This window comes from Petaurus breviceps, unplaced genomic scaffold, assembly GCF_028583685.1.
Source record: "Petaurus breviceps papuanus isolate PSGF00001 unplaced genomic scaffold, PetGlider_PUasm1.0 47, whole genome shotgun sequence".
NCBI lineage: Eukaryota > Metazoa > Chordata > Mammalia > Diprotodontia > Petauridae > Petaurus > Petaurus breviceps.
Window position 1 is genome coordinate 9429023 of NW_027186349.1, and position 16000 is coordinate 9445022.

The following is a 16000-nucleotide window of genomic DNA, read 5'->3' on the forward strand; positions in this document are numbered from 1 at the left end:
TATATTATATTATATTATATTATATTATATTATATTATATTATATTAGAAGTAATAGTGTGTCAGTGACAGTTTTTTAGTAGGAGAGAGACATGGTCATATCTGTGATTTAGGAATACAAATTTTTTTTCTGTTTTGTCATTTTTTTGGTATTTAGTATTTAATTTTTCCCCAGTTACATGTAAAAATTTTTTTTTTCAACTTGCTTTTAAAACTTTGAGTTCCAAATTCTCTCTTTTCCCCTACTTCCATTGAGAAGGCAAGTAGTTTGACATAAGCCATACACATGTAGTCATACAAAACATATCCATAATAGTCATGTTTTTAAAGAAAATGGACCCCTAAAACTCAAGAAAAATGGAAGTTTTAAAAAAGCATGCTTCAGTCTGTATTCAGACACCATCAATTCTTTCTTTGGGGATGGACAGCATTTTTTATCATAAGTTCTTCAGAGTTGTCTTAGATTGTTGTATTGCTGAGAATAGCTAAATCATTCACAGCTAATCATCTTAGAATATTGCTGTTATTTTGTACACAGTACATTTCATTTTGTATCAGCCCATGCAAGTCTTTCCAGGTTTTCCTGAGAGCATCTTGCTCATCATTTCTTATAGTACAGTAGTATTCCATCATAATCACATACCACAACTTGTTCAGCCATTCCCCCAGTTTATGGGCATCCACTCAATTTCTAATTCTTTACCTCTAGAAAAGAATTGCTATAAATATTTTTGTACATATAGGTCCTTTTCCTTTTTGTTTTTTATCTCCTTTGGGATACAGGCCTAGTAGTGGTATTGCTAGGTCATTAAACTTGGTTTTATAGCCTTTTGGGCATAGTTTCCAAGTTGCTCTACAGAATGGTTGAATCTGTTTACAATTCCACCAACAGTGCATTAATATCTCATTTTTCCCACATCCTCTCCAACATTTGTCATTTACCTTTTCTGTCCTATTTGACAATCTAATAGGTATGAGACAGTACCTCAGAATTGTTTTAATTTGCTTTTCTCCAGTCAGTAGTGAGTTAGAACGTTTTTTCATATGGCTAGCGTTAATTACTTCATCTGAAAACTGTTTCTATCTTTTGATCACTCATCAATTGGAGAATGGCTCTTATTGTTATAAATTTGACTCAGTTCTCTTTATGTTTTAGAAATGAGGCATTTATCAGAGAAGTTTGCTTTAAAATTTTTTCCCACAGTTACTATTGCTAATTGTTTTTCCCTCCCTCTATTCTCTCTCTCCTTTCACTTTGCCCCTACTCAAAAGTGTTTTGCTTCTGCCCAGCCCCTCCCCCAATCTGCCCTCTTTTCTATCATACCCCCTCCCTTTCCCCTCTGACTTTCCTGTAGGGTGAGATAGATTACTATACCCAGTTGCATATATATGTTATAGGAATATCAATTTGCAAGTCATGTGGATGGATATAAGAAGTGATAAGGATTTTATGAGTGGAGAGAAAGGGATGTATCTGAGAGATGTGGTAGAGCTAGAATTGACAGCTGATTTGATAAAGTTTTGAAGGAAAGAGAAGAGTTAAGAAAGACTGATGTTGTAGCCCTGTGACTAGAAGAAATCATCAAAATAATGTTTTGATCAGGCTCTGAAAGCTATGCCATTTGCTTTTTGAACATTATACCTCGAAAAATTTAGGTATTAGGTCTTTAGAAAGCCCAGCCCAATAGCAACAGTATGGGACTGGATGGTCCTGAAATCTTGTTCTCTTTCTTTCTTGATAGTCACATTGAAGAATTCTAGCCAGTAAGACTGAAAAAACAGGTATTTTAAGGCATTAGTACAGAGGAATGAAAATCTGTGAAGTTTTCAAAAATCTAAATATATTTTAATAAATTACTTTCAAATATGAAGTCAGAATATTGATGGAATAGAAATATATTGATTCACTACTAATGATTCACTGTTTAATGATCTGGGTATAATCACCTGAGCAAACTCAGTACATCCTGACAGAATATAGGAAATGAAAAACCACAGCATACAGCCCTGGGATTTCCTGCTAGAGCTTTCTTCAGGCTTCATTTCATATCAGTCAATTATGTCTTAAGATTTTACAGCTTTGCTATTTAACCCTTTTCTTGCCTATAGTTATATCTCAGTGAAACATACTTTGGTGTTTATTGTCATCAAAAGACTAAATATTTACTTTTAATATTTTTAATATTTAAAAATATCTATTTAACATAAAATTTTAATTGAGCATCTGCTTTCAAGCCACTATACTATGTATTCAAAGTGCTAATGTTGTGAATATTGACAAGAGTCTATTAAGCACCTACTATGTGCCAAATGCGACTAAATTCCTGCCTTGTAGGAGCTTATAATCTAGTCCAGCTACATGAATATGATTCACTGAAACAATCAACATACTTGCCTATATTTCTGTGGTAATAAGCAAGTTATTTTTCCTAGTTCCTCTCATTATACAGTTACTTTACATTGATATATCAAATATTTTATATTTTATTTAATTGATTTTAAATTGTTTTAAAAGTGTTTCTTCAACAAATATTCATATTTTAGATTCTCAGTAAATACAACATTATGTGAGCAAATGGTATAAACACTGCTGTTATTCCTTAGATTTCTTATTTATAATTTGTAAGGCTTATTGGGTTGTATGTTACTTGGTCCATGAGACTAATGATGAGTGCCAGCATATTTTTAGGACTTTTTTGATTTGCAGTTTTAGAGCTAGAAGGAATCTAAGATGTCATGTAGTCCAATCTCATTTTACAGAGGAGGAAATTTAGGCCCAGGCTGGGTAAGTGATTTGCTCGAAGTCAAATTGAAAATGAGCTTCATAGTTGTAGGATTTGAACCCAGGTCTTCTAACTTCACTCCATGGATGGTTCTCACCCTGACCCCTCTATCCCAACCACACTTGCCATATGTTTGTTATTTTGTTTATTCTATATGCTTGAATGAGTTTATGTTGGAATTTATCTTTGGAAAATTATCTTGGAAAACCAATTTTTGGAAATGTGGTATGTTCTCAGTTTGAATAGATTCTTGTTTTTGTGGTGTTGTTTTTTTTTAAGCAAGTACAGTGTATAGTGAAAGTGACAAAATTCCATATTACTCAGTCATCTTCCTTTATTTATCTAGTTCTGTGTTTCCATTATTTAGGAAGGGATAGAGAAAAAGAAAGAGGAAAAAGCAAAGGAGTTGCTTTTTCATCTTTGACACTGGCTGTAGGTTTATTAACTGAATGTTTTCTTTATGCTTCTTTTTCCATCTTTAAAATAAGCCAGTAATCTACCCACCTCTTTCTCATTTCCTTGGAATTTCATTAGGTTTAATTGGTTAGTGGCTGTGGGAGTTTTTTGAAATAGATGTATACATTACTAGCTGCTATTTTTCTCATTTAGTGGCTATTGGTACTAGATTTTGAGGTATAGATTGTTTACTTTTATTTACAAAAACATCTGTCTATTCTTTGGCCTTCTGAGATTTTACTTTTATTTTGTGTACTTGTAACTCCTTTGTTCAGCTGGTAGAACTCTATCCCTTTCCCACCCATATAGACTTGAAAGCCTGACTTGTCTAGGCTTTGTTCCATAGCTTTGTGCGGTATTGCTCCAAGAGACTGTTTTGTTGTCCACAGCTCTGGGATTATAAAGTGTTCTTCTTTTGTTTTTTGTTTTTTGAAGTGTTCTTCTTAATCAACAGGTGCCAGAGTTGGTCATCGCTCCTTGATGAGGTACTACAAACAACGATTTGGTTTGTCAAGAGCTGTTACTACTGCCAAGAATCAGAAAGCAGTGGGCAGGGTGCTCCAGCAATACAGAGCACTGGGATGGACTGGGAGCACAGGTACGTGGTGTATTGAAAGCTGAAAAACTTGGAAAGGACTTTTATTTCTGGGAAGGGTTGTTGGTTAATTCTTTTCATGATAAGATGCTAGAATTTCCCTAGGGAAAATTTATCTTCTTGGTATCAGCAGCATCCATTTTAGGCCCAGTATATTAAAGACCAGCAAAGAATGTTTTATTTTTGAGAAAAATTCAGCCTCAGCCCTGACAGAATTAAGGACAGGAAGAAGGCTTAACTCCAGCCTTTCATAGTGGATTTTTGGTACCAGACATTGTAGAAAATTCTCTTCCATGTATAACCAAATGTTTAATATATTTCAAAGCAATATATTGCTTTATGTCCTATAGAGACTATTATTAGTTGTCTTTCATGTGCTTCCTTTGCACAGGGAAAAATGGTTCTATAGATAGACCACATTGTCCTTTTAATCTTAGCTAGCTGTCTCCTAAGTGTGGATTATTGGTTGCAAGGAGGCCCAGGTAAGAAGCTGGAATTCTTAGTGTGACACATCATGCTTCGAAGAAATAACTCAAACCATATATCTGAGTGAGTGTTAAATATCTGAATGAGTAGCATTGCGTTTATATCCATATTACTGAAGACACAGGTTATGATAGAGATAACTTTATTCAGCACAGTGGAGGTAAAATGGATTTTGTTTATAGATGAATCTCAGTTCCAGAGGTCCCTTACTCTGTTTCTTGGCAGTAACAAACTGAATAGTAGCTACTGAATTTTAAAACTCTAGGCCCTGTTCTCAGGGTAGAGAGGCTTTTAATTCAGAAAATATGGTAAGAAGGGCCTCCAACCTGGTTTCCATCTGAAGTTGATTCAGATTGAAACACAGAGTAAGGCAGTTTTGGCAGCCACCTCATTCTTGTCTGTAGCTACATAAATTACCTTGGAAAAAAAAACACCAGAGAGAGGTAAGATGACCTGGTTAAGTCCCATCTTTGCCCTTACTAGCTGTGTAACTGTGGGTGAATCACTGAAACTCTCTGAACCTTAAGTTTCTTTATTTGTAAAATGGGAATAACTAATTATAACACCAGTTTGCCAGGGTTCCTTTGAAGGTCTATGATATAATGTACATACAAAATATTTTATAAATCATAAAGCCATCATAGAATTATTGGTTAATCTTATCATTCAGAAGCATAAGAGTAACTTCTAGCAAGATGGCTTATTAAGCACCCCTTCCCAACTTCAAAACAAAAAGTAATATAGCAAATTAAATAAAAGAATAAAAACAGGGGAGGCTAGGTGGTGAATAGAGTACTGGTCCTAGAGTCAGGAGGACCTGAGTTCAAATGTGGCCTCAGACACTTGACACATTTACTAGCTGTGTGACGTTGGGCAAGTTACTTAGCCCCAGTTGTCCTCCAAAAAAGGAAAAAAAAAAGAATAAAAACAAAACAAATGGTGGAAAGGAAAGAACTAGTCCCAGGAAAAATTGGACTGGGGTGTTGGAAGGCTGAAAAAAATTGAATAAACAACCAAAAATAGTCCCCAGGACAGTGAATCTATACTGCACAATTTTGTTTTTATTTTTTAAAAGCAATGCTAAGACCCAAAAAAGTATAATACTGTAGCATTAAGAGGACTTCCAGAAATAATAGAATAGATGTTCCGTTATGCTTTAGAAGAGCAAAATAAGAGTTACTTGGAAGAAACAACAAAAGAAATTAAGAATTCTTTTTAAAACTTTAAATAGTTAAAAACAAGTAGAAAATCTCTCTAAAATAATAGACCTTAAAAAATGATTGGCCTCAATATAATCTCAGAATAAATCCAAAAGGCAGTAAGATTGAAAGAACACCTAAGATCTCTGCAAAGACAGAGCTACTTACCTTGAGAACAGAATTATTGATCTAGGAAAATAAGAAATTAAAAGCTATACTATAAGAGTATAATAGAGGAAATCCTAAAGTACTGATTAATATATTGCATTGCTAAAAGATAGTAACCCCCAGGTCCAACTCATTCAGAAAGATTGTGGATCAGTTCAATAAACGACAAGTCTTGCAAGCCCCCAGGAGAAGGCCCTTCATGTACCAGGCTAAATCTTCTAAGTTATTCTTTGTCTGTGAGTAATGAAAGAAAGGAGTAGAATATGATAATCCAGAATATAAATGAAATTGGCTTGCTCAGCATACTATAACAAATCCTGTAAAACGGAGCTTTCACCATCAATGAAGAAAATGGATTTTCAGCAAAGGGAAAATATATTCATCATCCCACTAAATAAACTAGACAGGACATTTCTCAAGTAATTCATCAATCAAAAGAAATGTTTAAAAAGTTAAACAAGGTCATTTAGCATGGAAAGGCCAAGTAGCTAAATCAGTGTTTCCATTGATTTATATTGACTGAGAGAACAACATGAGTATTTATGAGGGAAGCTTACAATGGGAGCTTGGACAAAAGTCTACTAGAAGAGGCATTAGAGGAAAGAATAAAATTATCATCTCTTTTTTTTTTGGAAGGGGAAAGGCAAGACATTTGGAGGTAAGTGACTTGCCCAAGGTCACACAGCTAGTAAGTGTCAAGTGTCTGAGACCAGATTTGAACTCAAGTCCTCCTGACACCAGGGCTGGTGCTCCATTCACTATGGTACCTTGTTGCCCCCAAATTATTATTTCTTGTAATACCCTTGGAAGATCATTCACAGTCGAATAGGGATGATATGGGACATCCAGAATCATACTCGTCTCTTTTTCATAAAGTTAGGAGGAGAGGGTAGTTTTCTTTCAGCTGTCTGAATTGGTCTGTACATCTTTAAGAGGACATTTTGTGCCTTCCCCTAACTTCTAGAGGTTGAAAAGAGTCAGGAAGAAAAAAGGGTGAGGACCATGGAGATTTTCTAGTTCAATTCCTTCATTTTAAAAATTGGAAGACTGAGATTCAGAAGGGTGGGTAGATTCTTTGTTTCCAGGGATTGCAGCAGGGCAACCCTGATTCTGGATCCAAAGCTTAATTAATATCCCTGGGAATGGGATCTTATTATCTCAAGCTAAGAGAGGTTGTCATTATTGGAAAGGAGGAATCAAGCTGGTGAGGTGATGTTTGATAATTTGATATCACACATTTACCTAGGCTGAAAAAATAAGAAGACAAAATCATTGTCTTAGAAGTCTCACCTTGGTTGAATCATTGAGAAAATGACATTTATGTGCAAAATCAGTGGATCAGTCCTAGAGCACCCTAGAAGGGAAAAAGAATAGGAAAGAGGAAGGACATTTCTTGGATTGAATACTATGAGTGAATGGTTTTCTAACAGAAAAGGTGATATGTAACTGATGAAACTGGACAAGGGAAGGATAAAAAAAAAGGATGATGATGGTAGTTAGCATTTATATAGTGCTTTATACGTTTTTCCTCATTTTGCCAAAAACTCTGATAGGTAGATGTTTTTATTGTCACCACTTTACAGATGAGGACACAAGTCTGAGAGATGTTAAATGACTTATCCTGAGACACACAGAGAATAAATGTCTGAGGCAAGATTTTTACTCAGGTCTTTCTGACTCCAAGATCATTGCTTTAATCAGTGTCCACCTATTTGCTTAGAGAATAACAATAAAAAGTGCATTCAGGGTATCCACACTGGAAAGAAGTAGCCTCTGAGAGGAAATGGGGATCAGATTGGCAAAGGCAGAATTTCAGGGACCCTAGTGCTGGTTTTTGAGGTGAAAAAGGTAGCCGTTTTTATGGAAAATAGTCTTATTTATAGCCTTGAGTGAGAGTGGAATAGACTTGCCCATGAAATGACAGGATGGATCACAACATAGAACTTGTACATATGCTATTTACAGGAAAATCATATAAAACATAAAGGCACATAGGGAGTTAAAATGAGGAACAAGGATAGAATTTATTATGCTCCTTTTTTGGAATTACCTGAATGGTCATTTATGATTTCAGATAAGGCAGTATATAAAAATGGAAAAATAGATATTGTCAAGGGTTACAAATATGAAACTATTTATGCTTAAATGCCCTTTGCTAATGAAACAGCATTGTTAAATGTATACTGAGGCAGGTAGGTGATGCAATGGAAAGATCTCTGAGCCTGGAGTCAGGAAGATCCTAAGTTCAAATCTGGTCTCAGACCCTTACTAGCTTGTGTGGTCCTGGGCAAGTCACTTAACTTCTGTTTACCTTAGTTTCCTCATCTGTAAAATGGGGATAAGAATAGCACCTATCTCCTAGGGTTGTTGTGAAGACCAAATGAGAGAATAATTGTGATGGTGTTAACACAGTATCTGGAACATAGCGCTGTAGAGATGCTTGTTCCCTTCCCCCCCAAATGTATGTTCACCAAGTGGCATTAACATCTAGGGCAGAGCTAACTAGAATGCAAAGATAGTAACATAATTATAAGAATTTAACAAATCTAAACTAGATCAATGAAAGCCACGTACATTGTTCTCAAAAATTTGAGAAAGAAGCCTCTTTATCACAGTGGTCTCTTAGGTAATAGTCTCTTAGGTAAGCCCTCCAGGCTCTGAGGCATAACCCCAAGAATGTGTAATTAGCCAGAGGATAAAAAAGTATGTCATGTCCTACCTTCCACTTGGATTTATCTTCAACAAAACTATAACTTTCTCTTCATCAGTGATCACCAGTACTCTTGATCTCTAGCCTTCCATGACTGTACACACTTCCCTCAGGATTGTTATGCTGTAATCTAACAAGGGGACCTGCAGCAATAGCTATGCAGGTGAAATTCTCCACATGTGCACGTGCCCCCGGTGGGGGACTCCACTCCCCTTCCCCCCCCCCCCCCCCCCCCCGTATCCCAGTATACCCTGCAGCAGGTACCCCAGCAGGGGCCTGCCAAGATCCTTGCTCATTGCCTTTCATTTTCAGTGTAACAGTGAGTTGCATAGTATGAGCCGGTGTGGATGGATTGTAATTTGCCTCACAGACTCATTATATTATCTTTCTTCCCTTCTCAAACCCATTACTCTTACAGACTTCCCTATTTTGGGCACTTCCATCCTTTGAACTAGATACCCAGGTTCAAAACTTTGTTGTGATCCTCAACTACTTCCTCTCAACATAGATCCTGTTAGTTGCCAAATCATTTTCATTCCCATGATATCTTTCTCATGGGTCTCCTCTCCATTTCACAGCCACCAACCTCATTCAATCTAGGCAGCTGTGTGGTGCAATGGATGTGGTATAGGATTCAGAGTCATGAAGATCTGAGTTCAAATTGTGCATCAAACCTTTACTAATTGTGTGACCTTGGGCAAGTCACTTTTGTCAGTTTCCTCATCTGTAAAACGGGAAAAAAAAACCAAAACATTTCTCTCATAACCTTGCTGTAAGGATCCATAACATACTAGTCCTTATCACCTCTTGCCTGTATTATTGCAATAACCTAGTTTCCCTACCTCAGATCTATAGCTGTTTTAGTCCATCTTCCACTAAATTGCCAAAGTAATTTTACTAATGCACAGATCTGACCATGTTTCTTCTCAACTTATTAAACTCCAGAACTTTCCTATTTACTTTTCCCCTTTGACTCTTGTGATTAAATATTTCATCTTTGTCTTAAAAGTCTATTATTGTGCATTAGAATGTGTGTAATTATTAATACAGCAGTATATGTATATAATTTATAAAAAAGTAAATTACATTTATTGGGGGTATATGCTGAAAACTTTCTTTACTGATCTGATGGGTTGTGTGCACATTCAAAAAATTTGGGGACCACTTTCTTATCATATGAGAAAACATGGTCTTAATATCCAAACCAGAGACTGAAGCAAGGAAAGAGAACTGAAAGACTAATATTACCAAATTTTCCATTGATGCAAAATTATTTTAGATTTTGGAAGAATGCAGCAATATATCCTTAAAATTATTCCTGTTGTGACCCAGTTGGATTTATACCAAGATGTATGGATGATTCCACGTTAGGAAAACACTTTGCATAATTAATCTTATAAATTACATAACTCATGTGATTATAATCAGTAGATAAAGAAGCAGCATTCAACAAATTATGGCTTTTTAAAAAAATTAAAAGGCTAAAATGATAATAGGAAGGCAAGGCTTTTTGTAAATATGATCAAAACCATGTGTCTAAAACCAACAACTAGGATTGTTTGTGTTAGAAAGGTCCTTTTTACTACTGTTATGGCTTTGTTGTTAATTATAATAACCTTTGTGTATTATAATAATTATTACTAATAATAACTAACAATTATATAGAACTTAACTATGCATCATGCACTGTCTGAGCATATATAATCATTATCTCATTTAATTTTGTGTGTGTGTGTTGCTTTTTGGAGGGTAATTAGGGTTAAGTGACTTGCCCAAAGTCACATGGCTAGTAAGTGTTAAGTGTCTGAGGTCAGATTTGAACTCAGGTCCTCCTGACTCCAGGGCCAGTGCTCTATTTACTGCGCCACCTAGCCATCCCAATCTCATTTGATTTTCACAACAATCCTGGAAAGTATGTGTAATTATTATTATTCTCATTTTTCTGATGAGGAAACTGAGGCAGACAGATTAAGTGACTTGCTAAGGATCACACAGCTAGTAAGTTTCTGAGGCCAGATTTAAACTGGGGTCTTACTTAATGCAGGCTCAGTATTCTATCCACTATGCCAACTAGCTGACCCATTATTGTTATTTAATAAAATACTCAAAATACTATTAGAGCTATAAGACAAGGAAAAGAAATTAAGGGAATAGCAATCAGCAAAGAAAAGACAAGACTATGATAGTTTATTTTGAAGATTGTAGAGAAGGCAAGAGATAATTTTGGAGGTAGAATTGAAAAGACTTTAAGTTGGTGAATATGATGTCTGAGTGAGAAGATTTTTGAAGATGACTGAGATTGCAAAGTTCAGTGGTTATGAGGTTGATGCAGCAGAAATAAGAAGCTGGTTTTGTGGGGAATTGATGAGTTATAATTTTTAGTGTGTTGAGTTGGAGGTTCCTAGGGACATTTATTTAGAAATGTAAGATAGGCAGTTAGTGATTTCTTACTTGGAAAGCAACTGACTAGGGCTGGATCTATAGATCTGAGAGTAAACTACATAGAGGTGATAGTCGAATCTTTGGAGATGATGAGATCACCAGTGAATGAAATGTACGAAAAGGCATTTAAGTGCTTTCTTTATGCTAAACACTGTTGTAGTCTTTAGGGATACAAATAGAAAAGTTAGACAGTCACTGTTGTCATGGAACTCAGAGCAAGAAAGAGAAGAGTTCTGATGCAGGAAGGATGGAGAGACTTGGGGGTTCTCAGAATATGCCAGCAGATTAGATGATACCTAGGAGAAACAAACTACTGGGAAAAGATTATTTATTTGATGGGAACTGCTGGGAAAATTGGAAAGTGGTGGAAGGGGTAATGACAGGGCAAATTATGAGGTCCAGTGGGCCAGAAGATACAGTGATAGGGCAGATGAAAATGCCTGTGATGATCCTTCATAGAGGATTATAATTCTGTTTGGTATATGTTGGTGCAAATGGAACCTTTTACTCTGAGGACCTCCTTGAAATATAAACCCAGCAGCGAAGGTGTTAGATCAAATGGTATGAACAATTCAGTAACTTTTCTCCCACAATTAGAAATTCCTTTCCAGAACAGATTGCTTCACTGACAGTATTTTAGTATGCTGGTCTCTTCACGGCACCTTCAATATTGAGTCGTTCCATTTTTTAAAAATTATCTCTACTAATTTGAGATATAGATATACCTAAGATATAATTTGCATTTACCTTATTAGTGATTTGAAACATTTTTTTCATATGGTTGTTGATAGTTTTCATTATTTTGAAAACTGTTGGGTCGTTTTCTCTGATCACTTATTTAATATTGAGGAATAACTCAAACTTGTGGAATTTTAGTCAGTTTTCTCTAGATTTTGGACATCAGACAGCCTGGTGGCAAAGTGGGTAGAGTACTGGACCTGGGATCAGGAAGACTTAAGTACAAATCTAGCCTCAGACACTTAACTGTGTGATCCTAAGCAGGTCTGCCTTGTCTTCCTCAGGTTCTCCATCTGAAAAATGAGAATGATCATAGCACCTACCTCCCAGGGTTGTTGGTGAAGAACAAATGAGACAATAATTGTAAAGCATTTACCACACAGTTCCATGACACTTAATGAATGCAGTATAAATGATAGCTATTATAATTATTAGATGTGTTTGATGCAGATTTTTCCCTGTAATCCATAGTTTTAATCCATAGTTCTATGTACAGTGATATGTGTTTGAGAAGATTTAAATTATATAAAAATGCAGTTGTTGACTTTGTCTTTTATAAAATCCACTAATCTCTTCTGATTATAAATTCTTCTTTTAGACATTGTTGTGAAAGATAGGACTTGTCATTGTTTTTTTAATATTTTATGATGTGACTTTTTATATTTGTTACTTGCCCATTTAAAATTTATTGTGGTATATAGTATAAAATAGTTTAAACTAGTTTTCTTGTAAACTACTTTCTGAATTACCCAGCGGTTCCCTGTCAAATAATCTTTCCTCATTGGCTTTTAAAAAAAAAAACAGTTGTCTAACACTACACTTCTATATTCATTTGCTTTAAGTTTTTTCCTGATCTAATCTATTTACACTGATCTGTCTTTTTTTTTAAATTAATACCAAGTAATTTTTATAATTATTGCTTTGTAACATAATATCTGGTAATGGAATCCTTCTGCTCCGCCCCCTTTTGGGGGGGGGGGCATGATTTCTCTTGAAATTTTTAAGCTTTTATGCCTCAGTATGAACTTTTTTATTTTATCTGGCTCTATAAAATATCTCTCATGTTGTCAGAGGCACCACCAGGAATGTCATCTTTTAATTCCTCTTCTCCCCAAGCTTGTAAATCCAGTCACTTGACATCTTGTTTCTACCACTGCAACATCTTTCTCATCTGTCTGTTCTCCGCTCACACAGCTACAACCCTAATTCAGTCCCTCACCATCATCACCTCTCACCTAAACTGTTGCTGGGTCTCCTAGTTGGTCTTCCTGATCCAGATATCCCTAGTTTAGTCCATCCTCCATACAACTACCAAAGGCATTTTCCTGACCATAGTATTCTCCCATTCAATAGACTTTAATGGCTCCCTATTATCTGTAAAATCAAATATAAACCCTTCTGTTTGGCACTTTAGTCCTCAAAAAGCTTGACCCTGATCTGCCTTTCCAAATCAACTACACATTCCTTTTCTTCATGCCGTATAGTCGGTCTCACTTTATTGTTTCTCCAACAAAGCACTCACTCCATTGCTCTTCTCTTTTTTTTGTACTGGCTATCCCTATCACCTAAAGGGTTGTTTTATTTTTAGGAATGTTGAGATATTTGTAGGGAAGGGGCCAGTGGATAGAGAGAAGGGTAATAATTGAATGGTAAGGCTCCTAAAGAAGTAGAGAAGGGATGGGGAAAAAAAGGCATAAGGAGAAATACATTTATAAGAAGGGTCACTTCTTTCTCCTATTCAGTTGCAAAGAAAATATGTTACAACTATATATATATATATTAAACCTTAAAAGGTTGATGAAAGAGTGTTATATTGAAGCCGTTAAGCATCACTTCTTGGAAAGTCTTAGTTTTTTGTTATACTGTATTCATAGAGTTAAAGAATTGTGGAGTTGGGAGGGACCTCCTACTCTCTGAATTTCTAATTTTTTTTAAAAACCTGGTGTACCTACAGCTTTAATGAATGGGAGTAGTGATTTTGTGTGTGTGTATGTGTGCTCTATATGGCATGTATTTGGTGTAGCATATTCATATCTGGGGATATTAGAAAGTGTCACAGTTTGGTTGATGTATAAAGTATTTGCTAACTACCATTTTAGCAATGCAGTGAAATTTGCTTTGCTACTTCCTTTTAAGCCCCATTTTCTAACAGAGTTCATCATCCTAAATTTATTGTGCATTGCTTTCCTAGAGGTGTCTCAAATGATGGGATTCTGAGAGAGTGAGAGAGAGAGTTAGTTTAAAGCACCAAGGTAAACTTTAAGGTCCCTGGAACTGCCTTCCACTTTGTGGAAATGCACAAATGACCTTTAAATGTTTTAATGATACCATCTTATGCTCACCTTTGTTTAAAAAGAATTTGTGGATCCTACTCTTGAAGGGCATATGATAATCAAGTCCCCACTTGTTTTTGCTATTCTTTTTTTTTTTTTTTTTTTTTTGCTTTTTGGAGGGCAATTGGGGTTAAGTGACTTGCCAAAGTCACACAGCTAGTAAGTGTGTCAAGTGTCTGAGGCTGCATTTGAACTCAGGTCCTCTTGACTCCACGTGCCGGTGCTCTATTCTTGTGCCACCTAGCTGCCCTATTTTGCCATTATTCTTGATGAGATTTTCTAAAGGCCAAGAGGACAAAGTCAACAACAAAAAATGCCAAACTTAGAAAACCTGTCAAATTGAAATTTTTAAAAATTTATTCTGCTGATTTACCTACTTTGCATAATTAGTTAGGTTTAGCTCTTGAGTGAGACTTTCAAGTAAGTGAGAAGGATAAGTGGAAAGTAACCTTTTGATGTGCTTAGAAAGCTCTGGGCAATTAAAATCAGGTTTAAAATATCACACTGTTTTATATACACGCAGTTTTCCTCTTCTGGTACTTGTAAGCCCTTTTTTATAGGAAAGACTGATTTCATATCCTACTTTTGCTAGGCTCTTTTTGTACCTTCTTTGCATCTTTTAATGTATGACTGCTTTTACAAAGCACCATAAGAACTGGATTTTGCACAAAACGATTTTTTCTTTGTAATGAAATACTTATTCTTTGCCTTGTGTTTTCTTATCCATAGGAGCCACTCTTTTGCGGGAGCGTGACATGCAATATGTCCAGAGGATGAAATCAAAATGGATGCTAAAGACAGGAATGAGCAACAATGCCACAAAACAGATGCATTATAGGGCTCAAGTGAGGTTCTAAGTGACTGTTTGGCTGTTAGAGGTAGGGTTCAGTGCAATCTCATCACTTCAGAAGCTCCTGATTTGTCTGAGCATCTTGATGTCTGATAGTGTGATAAAACCTCCTCAACTGCTATTGCACTATTCCCCCCACCACTTTTACCTGTTATTATACTGATTCAGTTTTCAAATGTCATCTCTGTCAAATTCTAAATTCTGAAGGCTTTATATGTGCAGAATGAGATATGCTCGAGTGATCAGGGTACTCAATAACATGTATTAGTTTGTCATTTGGCTTATGCTTTTAGATAACTATCAGAGAGCAATATACATCCAATGAAAGAAATGATTGAGAGACTTTCAAGGTGACTTGTCAAATCCAATCTTAGTTGAACTTCTAGAACAACAGTTTTTCACATCCTGGTGTGGTGGAATTACCCATGTGCCATCAACGGCAGTTTTGAGACTTAGGATTTCTATGAAGTGAATTGGACTTTCACATCTCCATAAAGTTTGTATGACTATCTCCCTGGTGCTGAGATAAAACATCACTGTGTAGTTTGATTAAACCAGAGCATCCTCCAGGAGGCGTTTCAAACTTTTTTGCTTGAAGAGTTTTCATTTCTATAGCTTATTGAAAAACAGGTGATAATACTATGATCCCAAAGCCTTTAGAACAATGGAAGCTTCTTTTCTCAGATTTTCACTAATGTGGCATGTACTATTGTGTGGAAAAAGTATATGTAATACTCCTAATTTTTATTCTAGAAAGAAATATTCATTTCAGAAAATAGTTGTGGTTGTTTTCAACCAAAGTCTTTATTCAGGCAGTTCAGGGAATGTAGAAAATGTCAAATTGAATCACACAAATCAGTGCTAAAATCTGCCAAAGAGGTAAAAAGATATATTTTGTAGAGAACATGGTAGCCTACCAGGAGTTAAAAATCAGAAAGTTAAGTATGTACCCCAACCTCTCCTATTTTCTTTGTTACTCCATCATGATTGCTGTTCATGTTTATATTGAAATCTTTCTTGAATTTATTTGTTTTTGGCCTGTTCCATTCTTGTGGAGGGCAGTCCCTAAGTGTATGACTCTGTCAATTAGTGCTGCCTTAAAAATGAATTAACAACTTGGGAAGTGACTAGTGGTACATGATATTAGTTTAATTGGCTACCTGATTCTGTAGACTTTGTTTTTTTCCCACAATAGAAGGTGGGAGAAGAATGGAGACTATATATCTCTTTTTTCTCACCAA

At 35.7% G+C, this 16000-nt stretch overlaps 1 protein-coding gene across 1 annotated transcript in view; it reads left to right on the forward strand.

The window, feature by feature from the left end:
* Positions 1 to 15342, forward strand: part of ZNF622 (zinc finger protein 622) — a 42179-nt gene extending 26837 nt beyond the window's left edge. Inside the window, exons 5-6 of the mRNA XM_069101413.1 lie at positions 3693 to 3836; positions 14639 to 15342. Of these exons, the coding sequence (XP_068957514.1) occupies positions 3693 to 3836; positions 14639 to 14766 (272 nt within the window). The 3' untranslated portion in view covers positions 14767 to 15342. The remainder of the gene's footprint in view (positions 1 to 3692; positions 3837 to 14638) is intronic.
* Positions 15343 to 16000: the final 658 nt, after the last annotated feature.